At 40.7% G+C, this 14,194-nt stretch overlaps 1 protein-coding gene across 2 annotated transcripts; it reads right to left on the bottom strand.

Moving 5' to 3' along the window:
• Nucleotides 1–321: 321 nt before the first annotated feature.
• Nucleotides 322–13,867, bottom strand: Zranb2 (zinc finger RANBP2-type containing 2). Of its 2 annotated transcripts, XM_085677498.2 has the most exons (11): nt 13,569–13,867; nt 11,946–11,998; nt 11,745–11,853; nt 10,765–10,847; nt 8,062–8,138; nt 7,507–7,641; nt 6,668–6,837; nt 5,320–5,406; nt 3,488–3,646; nt 2,483–2,557; nt 322–2,003 (listed from the first exon to the last, which is right to left on the bottom strand). In XM_085677498.2, exons 1-10 carry the CDS (start codon nt 13,622–13,624, stop codon nt 2,524–2,526), a joined length of 963 nt encoding a protein of 320 aa, XP_085533624.1. In that variant the 5' UTR covers nt 13,625–13,867; the 3' UTR covers nt 322–2,003; nt 2,483–2,523. The 2 variants fall into 2 exon arrangements, with proteins under 2 accessions (XP_085533624.1, XP_085533623.1); XM_085677497.2 differs by lacking the exon at nt 2,483–2,557 and having other exon boundaries at nt 13,569–13,861.
• Between the last annotated feature and the right edge of the window lie 327 nt (nt 13,868–14,194).

Here is a 14,194-nt window from a genome sequence, read left to right on the forward strand (position 1 = left end):
GATTGGCAGCAAGCACTCAATCATCTTCCCAACTGTGGCCTTGTACTGACACCTTGTTCTGAATCCCAGTGGAAACACAGGGAACCTAAAAACACTGTTGAATGAGTAATTCTAGGACACTGATATTCTCTAACTGACCCCAGGGAGTGAAGTATACAATGTCCTGGTAGTAAGCCAACACAGATGCAAAATTCTGAGTAACATCCCTAAGCTGTTACCATGTTTGTTATGTCTGAAAGCAAGGATGATAAAGCAATCAGAAAAAAGCAATTAACAAAAGAAAAACCGCTATAATCTTAGAAGTGAACATTCAACCAGAGATTAAAATTTTCTAGTTTATTTCTAATAACCAACACTTGATGCTTGACTCACAGATTTTATTTACATTTGTCTACATTATCATTTCCCTATGAAATGAACTAGTACAGCTCAATTAAACCAAATCAAATCATAATCATCTCAACTGTTTGCTTGTAAACTCCTATTAGCTAAATTTATAATCTTGTATCTGCCTAGTACAGCCCAAGTTTTAAATACAGAAAGCACAAGAACAAACGAAGGCTAACACGTCGATCTAGAAGATCTGGGCAACTGAGAAAGTCGACTTTTGAGAAGTCTGAGGCACAATTACAAGAGAGTAAGAGCTCGTGTGCAACCTACAGTAAATGCAGCAAGGAAAATAAGACAAAAAACACAGGAAATCTTGTAAAAATATTACGAAAATATTTCTACATACGATATTCTGTTTTTATCTTTAGATCAATTGAGGTGAAAAACACTCACTTTAAAATAAAAACATTTTGTTTCATCTGTCTCTAAACATCTTAGAATGCTTTACTTATTTAAACTGCAGCAGACAATACTAAAGGAGGGGAAAACAGGAAACACAATTCCTGTAACAAGGAGCTCCAGCACAACTGCTGGTCCCTTGTATACTTACCTTGTTTGCTGCGGGAGAGACTTGTTAGGAGAAACCTTTTAACTTTTAAACCAGAGAACAAAATGGATCTCAAGTGACCAGATTTTAATTTTAGAAATAAAACTCTGAAAGCATTTTAAGCCATATGTTTTTTCAGGTGATAAAAAAATTTTCCTTAAATCAAGCAGAAATAAGAATTCTGTTACTTAGATATCTACAGTATTGAAAAAAAAAATCAGACATCTCAAGGCAAATCACGTCTGTCAGCCTGTCACTGAGAAACAGGCTTCAAAAGCTTTCTTCAATTTGCTCATTAACTATGATTTGGCCTTTTTTAAACCTTTATCAATCAAGCACAGTGTTTGTTAACTAGATTTTAAAAATATCCATATTTCTTAAACTTTTATTTCAGAGACATTCTGAATCAAGATGGATAACCTACTCCTCTGAGAATGCTAATATCCTCCTGCATTAAAAGTGGTGCAGAGCTGGCAGAGATAAGGATTCTAAGGCACCCTCAGTAGAGAGAACTCAAAGTTCCCGGTTGTCAGCTTTGCGATGTAGTTAATTTCTGATAAGAAATTACCGGCATAAGTAAACATAACCAGGTTGACCACTCCTCCCATATGAACATGAATTGGTTATTCCAACAAGTTTATTAGCCTTGCCTGCCCACGTGTCTGGCGTCCAGGCAAGCCCAGGCAACCTTGTCTCGGTCAATAGGACATTTAGAAATGAAAAGGACAAAGAAACAAAGTACTCTGTTACAGCTGTTTTTAAACGAAGCGAATGGTTGTAAATAATGAATAGAGAGCATCTGTCTGGGGAACAGTATGGCTTAAAATGCAATTTACTTCAATTTCACAAATAAACACAGTTTACTGTTTTGAAAAGCAATAAAGGCATGCACCTCTACTAGCAGATGTAGTAGCACTTCTGACCAAATGAGACATCAACTTCCTAAAAAATATGCTTCATGCACTGTATTCAATGTTTTTTAAAGATGTAAATTTTAATACATTATTTCTTTTTTGAACTTGAACGGGAACCAGAATGAGTTGATCCAGAAGACGACCTGTGGTGCCTGTAAGACACAAGAGAGCAGCGCAATCTGTAAACAGCACCGAGCTGAGCAAACACCAGAAAAGAGCAGAGCAAACACTAGGTATCTTGATGCTGGCAGGCGTAATTAAACCTAAGATGGCTTATATACACTTTTGGATGTGAGCCCAGAACTGATGTGATTTTTAACTCAAAACTTTCTACAAGTTAAGAATAAACACTCATTTCAAGTATAGCCACCTCTCAATTATTCTAGTAACAAAGGGAAAGCCTTGAAAAAAGTCTGCAATCATAGACATGTACAAGAAAGGCATATAATAAAATCAATGTCAGCTGTACCACAAAGAGCACACCAGGTTTCTATGTACATAGCGAGGTTTCTGGTGTATGAGAAGGTACACTCAAAGCAGTGAGGTTTTGGAAGTCTAGATCACATAAGGTGACTGTAGAGTTAGCTAACGTGCTAGAGTCATGCAGCCAATAGAGTAAGTCAGTATCAACCTGGGCAAAGTGGTGGTGTTCCGCAGGGGCTGGCCCTGGGCTCAGGGTTGTTTAATGTTTTCACCAATCACCTGGCTTATGGAATAGAGAACATTTGAATTAAGTTTAGATAACAACTGGGGCGGGGGGGGGGAGGTTATATGTGGCTAAGATAAAAATTTGCAGAAGTGGTAAGAAGGCATCAGAATGAATTTCACTTAAGTACACAGTAATTTTCTTGTAAAGAAACAATGTACAGAAAGTGTCAACGACATCTAACTCTGAGTGCAGGAACAACATGATTCCCACCCACTGACTCTGGCTGTCACCAGACTCTAATGATCATTCTTTTCTTTCACAAGCTGGGAGGACATGGAAAATTTGCTAAGATACAAATGCAGCTACAAATCATAAGACACTGAGAACCAAGAGAAAATTAGTGAAACCGAGTAATCAAGTCTGTTGCAGGCTGACTATGCACATGACAAGTGCATTGTAGGTACAGGCACCCAGTGAAGGTCCTTTTCAAAACAGAAAAAATAGATCTGGACTGCAAGATGAAAGAGGTGCTAACTACAAGGAATAATTTCCAAGGGCATAAGAGTCACTTGCTATGGAAACGCACTTATATGTATTTAAATGAGGACAAATTCCAATGATCTTGCAAGTTAACCCTGACTAGGTTCCCTAGAATCCCTACCATTTTGACTATTTTAATTTAAAAAACAAACACATGTAAGTTATTTAGACACACAGCTTTTGGATTTCAATCTTTAAGAACAAAAATAACCGAGAGTTGGCTATAATATATACATGGAAATAAAAATTCAAACAATAAAATGCTCAGAGAATAGTCTGTCCTATAAGTTTTTCTAAAGTTAATAACAAGATAAAGTACTCTGATTTCTGAAGTTTAAAGATAAAAAATATAATTGAAAGAACAAAGGAGAACCTAACCCTTGCTTAGAAAGTCCATCTATTCCATACATGTAAGAACTCCCATTCTTATGCTACAGAAACCCAAACCTTTCGGGTGACCGTGATCTCGTTCGTCTTTTTTTGCGAACAGCGGGTGAAGAAGGTCTAGAGCGACTCCTCTTCCTGTCTCTCTCAGGAGATGATGAAGAACTCGAGTAAGATCTTTTTCTTGGGGAGGAAGAGCCCCTGTGGGACCTGGAGCTGGATCTTCATTGATTGAGAGACAAAGCAGACGTTTCATTAAGGGCAGAAGTGCAGACTGTCCAGTTCCCAAAAGCAAACAGGACTGTCTATGAGAGCTTTGTAAGGAGGAATACTTACTGCTTACTCAGCAGAAGACTTCTGGGTCAACCTTCAACATGTTCTATTTATGCACAACCATTTTATCTTTAAAAAATTCTAAATATTTACCCCTTGTAATTAAAAAGCAGCTTACTGAATTAAGACAGAATAATTTTATAATTGCTTATAGCTTTACAACTTAAAGTATATAATTAGTGAAATCAGACGTAACTTCAATTCGGTGACTTTATGGTCAGAAATTAGATCCTTCCACTTTAGGAAAATCCACACTATGTAAAATCTACTGAGGACAATGAACTTAACTTCTTACAGGTAAGGTGCAGCAGAGAACCGAGGAACACAGCCCAGAAAGACAGAACACTATGTTGGGAAGTAGTCAAAGAAAATGGCAGCTTTAAAACTTGATTTGTGCTTAAATCTGTGCTATGAAATATGAAGTTGTGACATTCACATTTTAGATGGAAGTAGATGTAAAAATTTATAAATGCAAATCTATCCTCATTTACATATTTTGGTTGAAGGAATTTAGCTCAAACTTCCCAAAAAATTCACCTTTGGGCTTAAAATAAAATGAGAAAGCCCAAAAGGAGAATTCTTTGGAAAGTTGTAAGCAATTAAAATGTTTGGGAAGGATCTGAAGTCCTACAGTTCCCAAAGGGACCCACCAAGACTCAAGGGTTTGAAGGAAGCCCCGACATGTCAAGACACATAAGAAAGCACCTGTGCTCTACTGTACTGGCTCAGTGAGGGCACGCACCACTCTCCTCCTCAGTGGGACTCAACGGTAGTTGCCCTCAAACGCTAGAATGGGCTCAAGTAAGTGAACCTTTCTCCAGAAGAGCTGTTAGGAAACTTCAATGTGAATTCCCACAAGTGGGATTTTAGAGGCTTTCGTGTTAATGCTGCGTGCCTGCAGTAGACAACAATACAGTGACTTAACATAAAGGCAGCATATTTTGATGAAGTACAGAAATTTTTTTCAAGAAAGCAAAAAAAACCCTAGCGTTTCAATTGCTTCTTTACCAATCATTTCCCTTTGATATCTGAATAAACCCAACTGAAATGTTTACAGCATGGCTTATATCACATATGAGCTAACATCCTATTTGACTTAAGTTTTAAGAGGGATGATTGTTACACAGATAACTTATAATAGTCTTTAAAGTCAGGGAGACTGAGTAAACACATATAGCACTCAGTAGAAACCGAGATAAAAATGGCAAAGCTGTTTCTGCAAACAGCTGCCTGTAAAAAATCTATTCTGAAACTGCACACTGGACTAGTCTTCCTTTTTGTTTTAGCAATAACACATCATTTGTATGTCAAATTTAATAATGACTGTAAACATAATTTTACTACACTAGCTACCTGGTGGCCTCACCTCCCCACATTACACATCTTGGCTATGGATGTCCTGGCACACACTCAGAGGTGAGATTGAGCTGAGGCAAGGGCACCAGCTTCCTAGGGCTAAAATACAACTGCAAACAGAAACCGTGGTGAGGGAAAGCAACGGAGACTCCAGGAGCCTTAAGGACTTTCCTCTCTGACTTACAGAGAGGGGCTACCTCATTCACCTTGATTTCGAACCACGAGATCTGGAATGTTCTCTGGAACCGGAGTGAGACCTTGACTGCGAGCTGGAAGAGCTTCTTGAACGGGACCTGGAACAACACGGAAGCATTTTTTTTCCCTAGGACCACATTTTTGAGCTCTGTGATATGAACACTGAAAAAAAGACATATTAAAAGTGCATTTTTCACATAAAAGATGTCTATGCAAGATACATATTTTTCCAAGCAAAATACTCAAAACAAGGTTTTTTATAATAAAGATTAAGCTTAAAATTTGTTACAAAACAAAAAACAAAACGAAACAGTGCTGACTTTCTGAACCAGATTAAATCTAAGGCCCCTGGACTGTAAGCAAATGAGCACCACGAGCTCAGGCGTTTCAGTTTACACGAAGTTCTCCACAGTGCTCAGAAGCAGGAAACACTAACTGCTGCATCACACCTTTGACGGCTACTCTTCACTTGTCTGTCTTAGAGAATTAAAGGTACAACAAACCTAGCAGTGCTCTACATTAATTACATTACTGGCAAGAGTGTAGAATCTGGGAAATATAAGATTTATAGTCTGAAAACCACAAGTGACATCTCTGACACCATCTTTAGTTTGTCCCCACAAATAGGAACTGTCACACTTTTATCTAAAAATTACTTTTTTAAGGAAAGGGAGGGATTTGAGTTGAGCCTAGGGCCCCATACATAGATAAGGCTCTACCACTGCTGTGTATTCCCCAGCCTTCAAAATTACTCGTAAATAATATTGTTAGACTTTACCATACTAATTACGTAGTTGGTAACACATTTTATTCTTACATATGATTAAAAATAATTAGCCATTAATTCCGAACTGTATAATACATTTTTATAAATTACTAAATACATATTTACAGAAACCTAACATCCTGCTTTAATTTCTGGATACTTGAGAAGCATTAAGTACCCAATGGCTGGATTTCGTCCTTTATTCAGAAGAATACCAAAATAAATTATCAAAAATTATTAGTGTCATTAATGGCCAGAAATCTCCAGCTAAACCTCTAACACACGTAAACAAATACCCACTTGATAACGTCTGAACACACGCTATCTACTTAAATATATCATCACTTACACAGTGCTTTAGAACTTAAGTTACTCTAGTCAAAGCCAAGGTGACACAGAACAAGCAACTTCTAAGGTTTGAAATTTCTGAAAATACAAGGCAGTATCTGTAGGGTACAAAGATAAAGTCTAGCTAAGGTGACTTGACTGAAATACTTAAAATAAAAGGCGTATTTAAGTAAAATAAGGTTTATAAGTAGAAAGTTAGATACTGACATTTTGACTGGTGTTACCCTTGGCCTGCACCCGTTTACCTGGACCTGGACCTTGAACTTGAAGGGGAGGATGAGCGTGATGAAGATCTCGAGTGAGATGATCGAGACTTTGAGCGACTCCGCCTATTGGCTTTCTTTTTGTTACTATCTTCTTCTTCACTGGCATCAAGATTATATTTTGAGAGATCAGCATCATCTTCATCCTCATCCTAATAAAATTTTAATTCTATTTAGATATTTACATATTAATGATACCCACTGAAATAGATGAAACTTCATTATACAGGACATTATCAGATGATCTGTTACCAAATACTTCAATTTAAACTTATTTTCAATTTGAGGGCTTACCTACTAAACTCATTTGATAGAACAGACTTGAGAACTGGGCAGACAGTCTAGGCAAGATCCTAGAAGCTACCCCACTGGCTCTCAGGACATAAACAAACTGTCACCAATTTTTAATTTTGGCTGGAGTCCTTGGTCCACCACTACCAGCCTTTTTCTCTTCTCTCTGCTACAATAACCATTTGCTTGGTTCTGTGCCCCTAACACTTCAAGTTGCTAATCACATTGAAAAATAGGCACCCACTCTTCCATGAGCTTGGCTTAGAAGACTAAAAGATAATATATAATAAAGAGATAGACACGTACCATTTGCTTCTTAAAACACAAAACCTTTACATTCTAAGGTCTGCACTTGAGAGCCAGACCAAAACTCATACTATGGTGCACTCCTTACCTCTTTACCTCAAGACCCCGCCCCTCCCGCCCAGGCCCAAGCAAGTAGTGCTGCAAGGGTCCAGGTGTCACCAGAGGTACCCTGTGCTTCAGAACAGTTCCAGTAAGATAAAGCGGAACGAGGGCAGGGTCCTCACCTCATCCAGCTTATACTTAGACAGATCTTCATCCTCATCCTCTTCTTCTCCCTCTGACTCTTTATCTTCGACTTCCTTTAATATAGATGCAGGACCAACTGCCTTCCCCCTGTATTTTTTCTTTTTACGTCCAAACTAGAGAAAAACAAAAAAAAAAATTTCTTTAGGCTGAAACACATGAAAATCATTTTATTTTCTAACACTATTTGTGCCCATGTGGAAAAAAATGTTGAAATTTGAGCCTGTAATCCCTGCACTTGCAGGTGGAGATGGAGGATCCCTTACTGGTCAGCCAATCCTGCCAACAGTTAAGTTCTAGGTCAATGAGAGAACCTGTCTCCAAAAACAAGATAAATATACCAATAGAGGAAGACTTCCAGTATCAACCTACAGCCTCTACAGACGCACAAGGGCACATACATGCCTACTACCATGTACTCGTGCAAGAGCATACACACATACACACACACCTCTTCTGAATTCTAGGCTATTCTATTTATTTTTATTATTTCTCTAACTTAAAATGGAGTCTGTGTACATCTACTGAGAGCTTACCTCATCATACTCCCCATCAGACTCTTCTCTTTCTATGTATTCAACATTTTCTCTTTCATTAAAACCACCGCCATATCCTTTAAAAAGAGGGCAGAAATTGTTGCAACCACTCAAATAACAAAATTTTTATGCTCATACTATTTCCAAGTAACAGAAAACAAAAACCTAATCAATGGTAGTTATTTATACAAATAATAATTAGTAATCTTTTACAAGGTAAAAATCCTGACAGAGAATAAGTCAGATCTACTTTAGTTGTAAAGCCACAGTAGAACTTACAGACCTTTTCAATTTAAACATTTCCCATGACAGGTCACTCATGAAAAATATATGCAGAACATCTTCTGCTATGACAAAGTTTTAGATGGACTTTCCTCTCCAGTATAACTCTTCAAGAACTAGGCTCATAAGAACCAGGATTAAACTTAGTATTTATCTGACAATGCAGACTTTGAAGGTAGGGTTAAGATGAACAAAGGACCAGGAAGCATTCAACTGAGGGGCACATCCTGATGTGGGCAGCACTAAACTCTTCAAGAGACCAGGTCTTAGGGGGAAATCACAAATCCAGTTAGGATATAATGAATTTGACAATTACACAACAATATAAAATAAGTAGCTTTATAGGAAGGTCAAAAATATCACATCTGGAAAAAACAAGTTTGGGTATTACAGTTCATCTAGTGTTACTTAAGACTTTGGGTTCAGAAGAAAATACACAGAAAACAAAGGCAAGAGAAAGGGTCCAAGGTAGATCTTTAAGGTGGAATACAGAATATAGTGAGAAACACAGAGCACTGACAGGAAGGAGATAATCAAAGTAGAACTTGCAGAAGGCAAAGCTGCCTCTGTGAGTTAAGAGGTAGAACCCCAGGAAAGAAGGAAAAAAACACCGAGAATGTTATGTAGTAAGTGTCATACATATTAAGAATTAAAAACAAACAAGCAAGCAAGCTAAGTGGGGAAAGAAAAGCTGGAAGAACTTGATTCAAAAGATCGATCTACCACTAGGCCCCTGATCCCCAGAAACCAAACAGGGACAGTGGTGTGAAGTTAGGGAGAAAAGGCAAACAGGGAAACAGTTTACCAACTTAAGAGCCTCTCATGCCGAGTATGAGCACTGTCTGTGACACAATCACATCTCAAGGAGATAATAGCTGTGTCAACTGCTGGCAATGGAAAATTACATTCTGCCAGAGGTTCAGCACCAACATACAGAAACAACAGTAGTCAACAACTGGCCAATACCACCTACACAATGATGAGGCTTTGGGACCCGTTCCCCAAAGCCCAATAGCTGACACACGTACAAAGAGTTTACAGCTCTTTGATAACATGATGTTCTCACAAAGGGCACCACCGACTTGAGTCACAGGACATGGAGCTATAAAGCTGGTGCTGGTCTGAAAGTTTTATTCTTACCGGCTAATTTCATAGTGGCAAAAGTTCCTACACTCACTATCCAAGGAAGAAAAAATAATTAACAGCCTTAACTCAGCTGCAAACCCTGCTAGTCATAAAGAGAGGCCTTTCCAGATATGCCCCATGGTGCAACAGGAACACAATGTTACGGGGTCGGATAGGATTCACAGTTCTTTCTAGCACACAAGCAAAAAAACACCACGGCTCGGTAGGTCACAGGACCTGGGGGGAGCCTGATACAATTACTCTGAAATATGGACACAGTTAAGGGATATATGTTGCCAAGAGATAGACATTAATACAGAAGCCAGCAGGCAGTCAATGCACAAGAGAACATGTGGAGAGCTTCCCTTTGAGCGGCACATGTATACCACATCCTTCCCGCTAAGACTCAGTGATCACCAAAGGTCGTGCAGTACACTGTGGCAGAACAGTTATTTGATGGACCCAGCTGCACAGCTGAAACATGAACTCACAGTGGCTGTGATTGCGGACACACTTAGTCCCAGCATGGATTGGGGAGGGGCTGGGAGGTTATTGATGGCCGCTAGGAAACACCTGCTCCATGTAAGCTGCATGCCCACGGGGCGTCACCAGGAGACCCATACACACAGTCAGCCCTAACGGTACTCAGTGGTTTAAAAAGGAGAGAGAGAGCACATGGGGCTGAGGAGTTAGGAGAGGAACTGGAGGTGAGGGAATGTCCGGCCTGCGAATTCCATCAAAACACATAGGCACATGTGAAATTTGCAAACAAAACCCCAACAACAACAGAAAAGAACTTACATCTTATGCTCTGTAACTTGTAGTTTTAAAGTTTTCTGGTAATTCAGAAATGTGACGAAGACTATGAATAAGTTTTACAGTATGCCTTTAAAGGTGTTTTTTACCTATCTGTCCCACTAGAACACATGCTATCATTACCAACCACCACACATCTAAACTAGGAGAGGGAGGCAGAAAAGCATTTCTGAAAGGACCCTAAGATTCCAAACGCTAGGGCAAGGCTGCCTAACACTGCTTCATAAACCCCAAAAAAAAATTGTTTTGAGTGCTAAGGGAAAAAAAATCCCAGTGAATAAATCAAGCATGGTGGTACATGCTTGTAATAGTAGCACACAGGAGGGAGAGGTCAAAGCTATTCCTGGTTATACATTAAGTTTGAGCCCAGCTAAGGCTACATAAACAGAACACATACATAAAACAAACCAGACAGATTGTGCTCTGTTGAGAAGGCAGTATTCCTTTAGAAATTGCGATTAGAATGTGGCTCTATTTTACCTGTTCTTTCTTCTAGCTTAGCATACTTTGGAGTATTACACATGTTACACTCCGATCTTCTGGCCCAATTCACATTACTGCAACTACAATTGTAAAAAAAACATCAAATCAGAAGGCCCCCAAACACTGAAGAAATATTATTAAAAGAATTATTCAAAAACTCTTTGGTGAAATAGCTAGTACCAAGCAATGTTCACTAAGTAATAAAAATTAAAAAACAAAACACAACATTGTTCTAGAGAACATGGATTCCCACAACAGCCTGAAGTAGGCAGAGAACAAATCTATTCAATATAAACAATACTCTGTGAAGTGACATAACTAGAGATTCGGCGACCCGGGGGAAAACACTAATTATCATCTCTGAATCTACCTTAAAGAGTAAGGGCTTACCTTTCAAATATGGCTACCGTTCTTATTCCCCTCTAAGGACCCCTCTGCAGCACACTAAATCCTGACTTACATTTGTTGCTCAACAACTCCTTGTACAGATTCAAGGTCTATCTATAGGACCAGCGTTTTATCTAAGATGTTTTTCTGGTCTGGTGCTTTTTCATATATGTAGGATTTTTATCTCATATATGAAAAAAAATCAATACAAAATGAAATCTAAATTTGAAAGACAAAAATATTAAGAAACATAACAAGAAACATTTTTCATGGGAGGCAATTTATGCTTCTCAAGTGACTTTCATATTATAAAGGGGCAATTATCACTAACAGGAAGTAGACTACACAGTGCCTTTACTGTCCCCATCCCTTTGGTTATCAGCTCATAAACACTCTACCACAGCAACAACTGCTAAGACCCCTGAAAGATAAACATTTCCTCTTCACTATACTTAGATGATGACCAATAAAGTTGTGGCTGAAAAGGATACAATGTTTTGTCATGTAATTAGTAAGAGTTCATCGTATTAATGAATGGTGATTGGAGGTATTTTCAATTGTGGTAACAGACAGCAATCTGAAGCACATACGTTTTGCATTGCCAGTCATTCGCACTAAACAAGCCCCGGCTCTTCTCTGCCAGTGTCTTTCCTATTTCTGTGCCCCCAGCTTTCATCATCTTGGCCTCAGTTGTTTTCTCTGAAAACAGACAAATAATGCAAGATAAACCCTGGGAAGTGAAGAAATGATCCACACAGACATTGGTAAGAGACTTGGCCATGAGCACTCACCTCGACCACATCTGTTACAGCTTGTTCTCCTAGCGAAGTTCACATTTCCACACCTGTAAATAAAATGAAAAGCACTTAAAGGAGTAATTCCTAAATATTAAAAATGTCCACATTTAAACTGTCTTCACTACATCCTGGAACACAGACCAAGCTGACCCCATCATGTTCATGAGCATCATTTGAGAGAAACAAGGACTGGATAAAAATCTCAACCTTGTATTGTCAACAACAGTAACCACTTCAGGATTTACCTTTCTAACTCCAGACTAGCACGTGTCATTAGCTACATTAAACTCCCCTGTTCCAAAGTGCCATCTGACTCTTCTTCAACAACTAAGGTACCAGAGATGGAAAAAGAACACCGAATTAATTCTCAGTTAAAGCTGTGAGGAACTTTAGAAGCACAATCCTAGGGACGGACCCACCAGGAAACACCAGGTATAGAGGCTCCGGAGAACTGATGCAGAGTCGGATGTAGGATGTTAAGAAAAATCATAGGCTATGTTAACTAAAAGTATACATTAAACAGTAATTTGAGTAGTATAGTGCTTATCAAACCTAAAACATCGAAAACCAAATCAAACTACAACCAACGGAGTCAAACATTATATTAAACACTAAAGGTTTTATATTTTATACTTACATGACCTTACTGATTACCAGTTAATGCATGTTAGATGCTCCAAATCGCATTTAATGTTTAAGTTAAGAAAAACAAGGGACCATCCGATTTAAAAAAAAAAATGAGTATGTCAATGGAAGTTTAACACTAAACTGAACGACTCCATCCAACTTTTAGGTTGCTTTTCTGTTAAAAAAAAAATATACAAGATCCAAGTAACCCTGAAAATATGTTCTGAAAAAATGTTTCCCTGAAGCATATATTCAGTAAAACTAACGTTTGTTTCTGTCAATGAGTTTAGGTGCACAGGACTACGAACGAAATATCTGAGTTGTGTTTTCAGTAAGAACACAGAGAGCACATTTTCTACAAGTCACGGAAGGCACCAAGTCAGAGGCTGGTGTCCTGATCTCTGAATGGTTCCAAAGTGTCACGCTGTTCCCTGTAATGTCCAAGAGGATCTCGGTTCTACTCTGCTAGACGGTTATCAATCAGGTGAATGTGAATACCGTCATTTCCTTGCTTTCCACTACACTACCTATGTTATTTCGGTGTTAACTGTAAGCGAGCCGAAGGGCTTCAAGTTAGACGCTCGGCAGCAGAGAGAACTGGGAGGCCACCCGGGCTTCCTCCAGCTAAGAACACGAGCTGGTACAACCAGGGAGATTTCCACTGCCACCAGCCGAGCACTCCGGCTTCAAAGCCACGTACGCGCTCGGGCCTCTGCCTCCGGGAAGGAGAGTGCGAAAAAAAAAAAAAAAGCCAAAGTCACTGGGAAGGCTCAGCAGGCCCGAGAGCGCAGCAGCCGAGCTCGGAGGAGGGCGACCGAGCGCAGAGAGCCGAGCTCCGGGCGGGGGTCACGTGCGGCCGCCCGCGACCCGCTCAAGGCCGGCGGTGACCGTCCCGTCGCCCCCCATCCCCACCAAGGCCGTAAGCCCCGCCGCCGCCCTCACGAGAGCCGCCCCCGACCCCACGCCGCCCCGCCGCCCCGCCGCGCTCACTTCTTGTCCGGGCAGATCCAGTCCCCGTCACTGACTCGGAAATTCTTGGTCGACATCTTGGACGCCAGCAGCACAGCCGCCCGCAGCGACGTCCCCCACCGGAGCCGCGGGGCCTCGCGCCGGGGCTGCCCGCGCGCCGCCGGACCCGCCCTCCGCTGTTGGGAGTGGGGAGACGAGGGTCAGACGACGAAGGCCACCCGGGCCGCGAGCCTGCCGCCGCCGTGAAGAAACGACGCCCGAGACCCCGCCGCTCGGCCCGAGGCTCTGCCCCGAGGAGGCCTCACCGCGTTCCTGAGCAGGCGCTGAGAAGACAGCCCGGCCTGGTGGCCATCGCCGCGTCGCGGGCGCGGCGGAGTGTCCCGTAGACTTAAAGGACCCCGGAGCGGTGCACTTCCGCTTCCGGGGCGGGGCTAGGGCCGCGGAGGCGGAAGTGACTCGGCGGGGCTCGGAAGCATGGGCTTTGGCGTTGCCTAGGGTTCACAGGGGCGAGCGATAAGGTGGGCGGTTCGAGTCTTTGGAGAAGATAATTTATTTTGAATTTTGAACAGTTTGAGACTTAGTCCAGGGCGCCCTGGGTTTCACTGTGTCGTCCAGGCCGACCCCGAACCTCTACCATTCTTCCGTAG

This window comes from Myodes glareolus, chromosome 17 (genome assembly GCF_982192425.1).
Source record: "Myodes glareolus chromosome 17, mMyoGla1.1, whole genome shotgun sequence".
NCBI classification, from domain to species: Eukaryota; Metazoa; Chordata; class Mammalia; order Rodentia; family Cricetidae; genus Myodes; species Myodes glareolus.

What these genes read in the sequence shown, in the direction of transcription:
- Zranb2 (XM_085677497.2), bottom strand. Translation starts at nt 13,624, where the DNA reads ATGTCGACCAAGAATTTCCGAGTCAGTGACGGGGACTGGATCTGCCCG. An exon ending in TGGATCTGCCCGGACAAGAA is followed by an intron (nt 11,999 to 13,568) that starts GTGAGCGCGGCG and finishes TTTTATTTACAG; the next exon opens with GTGTGGAAATGTGAACTTCG. An exon ending in CTAAGTATAAGCTGGATGAG is followed by an intron (nt 6,838 to 7,506) that starts GTGAGGACCCTG and finishes AAATTTTATTAG; the next exon opens with GATGAGGATGAAGATGATGC.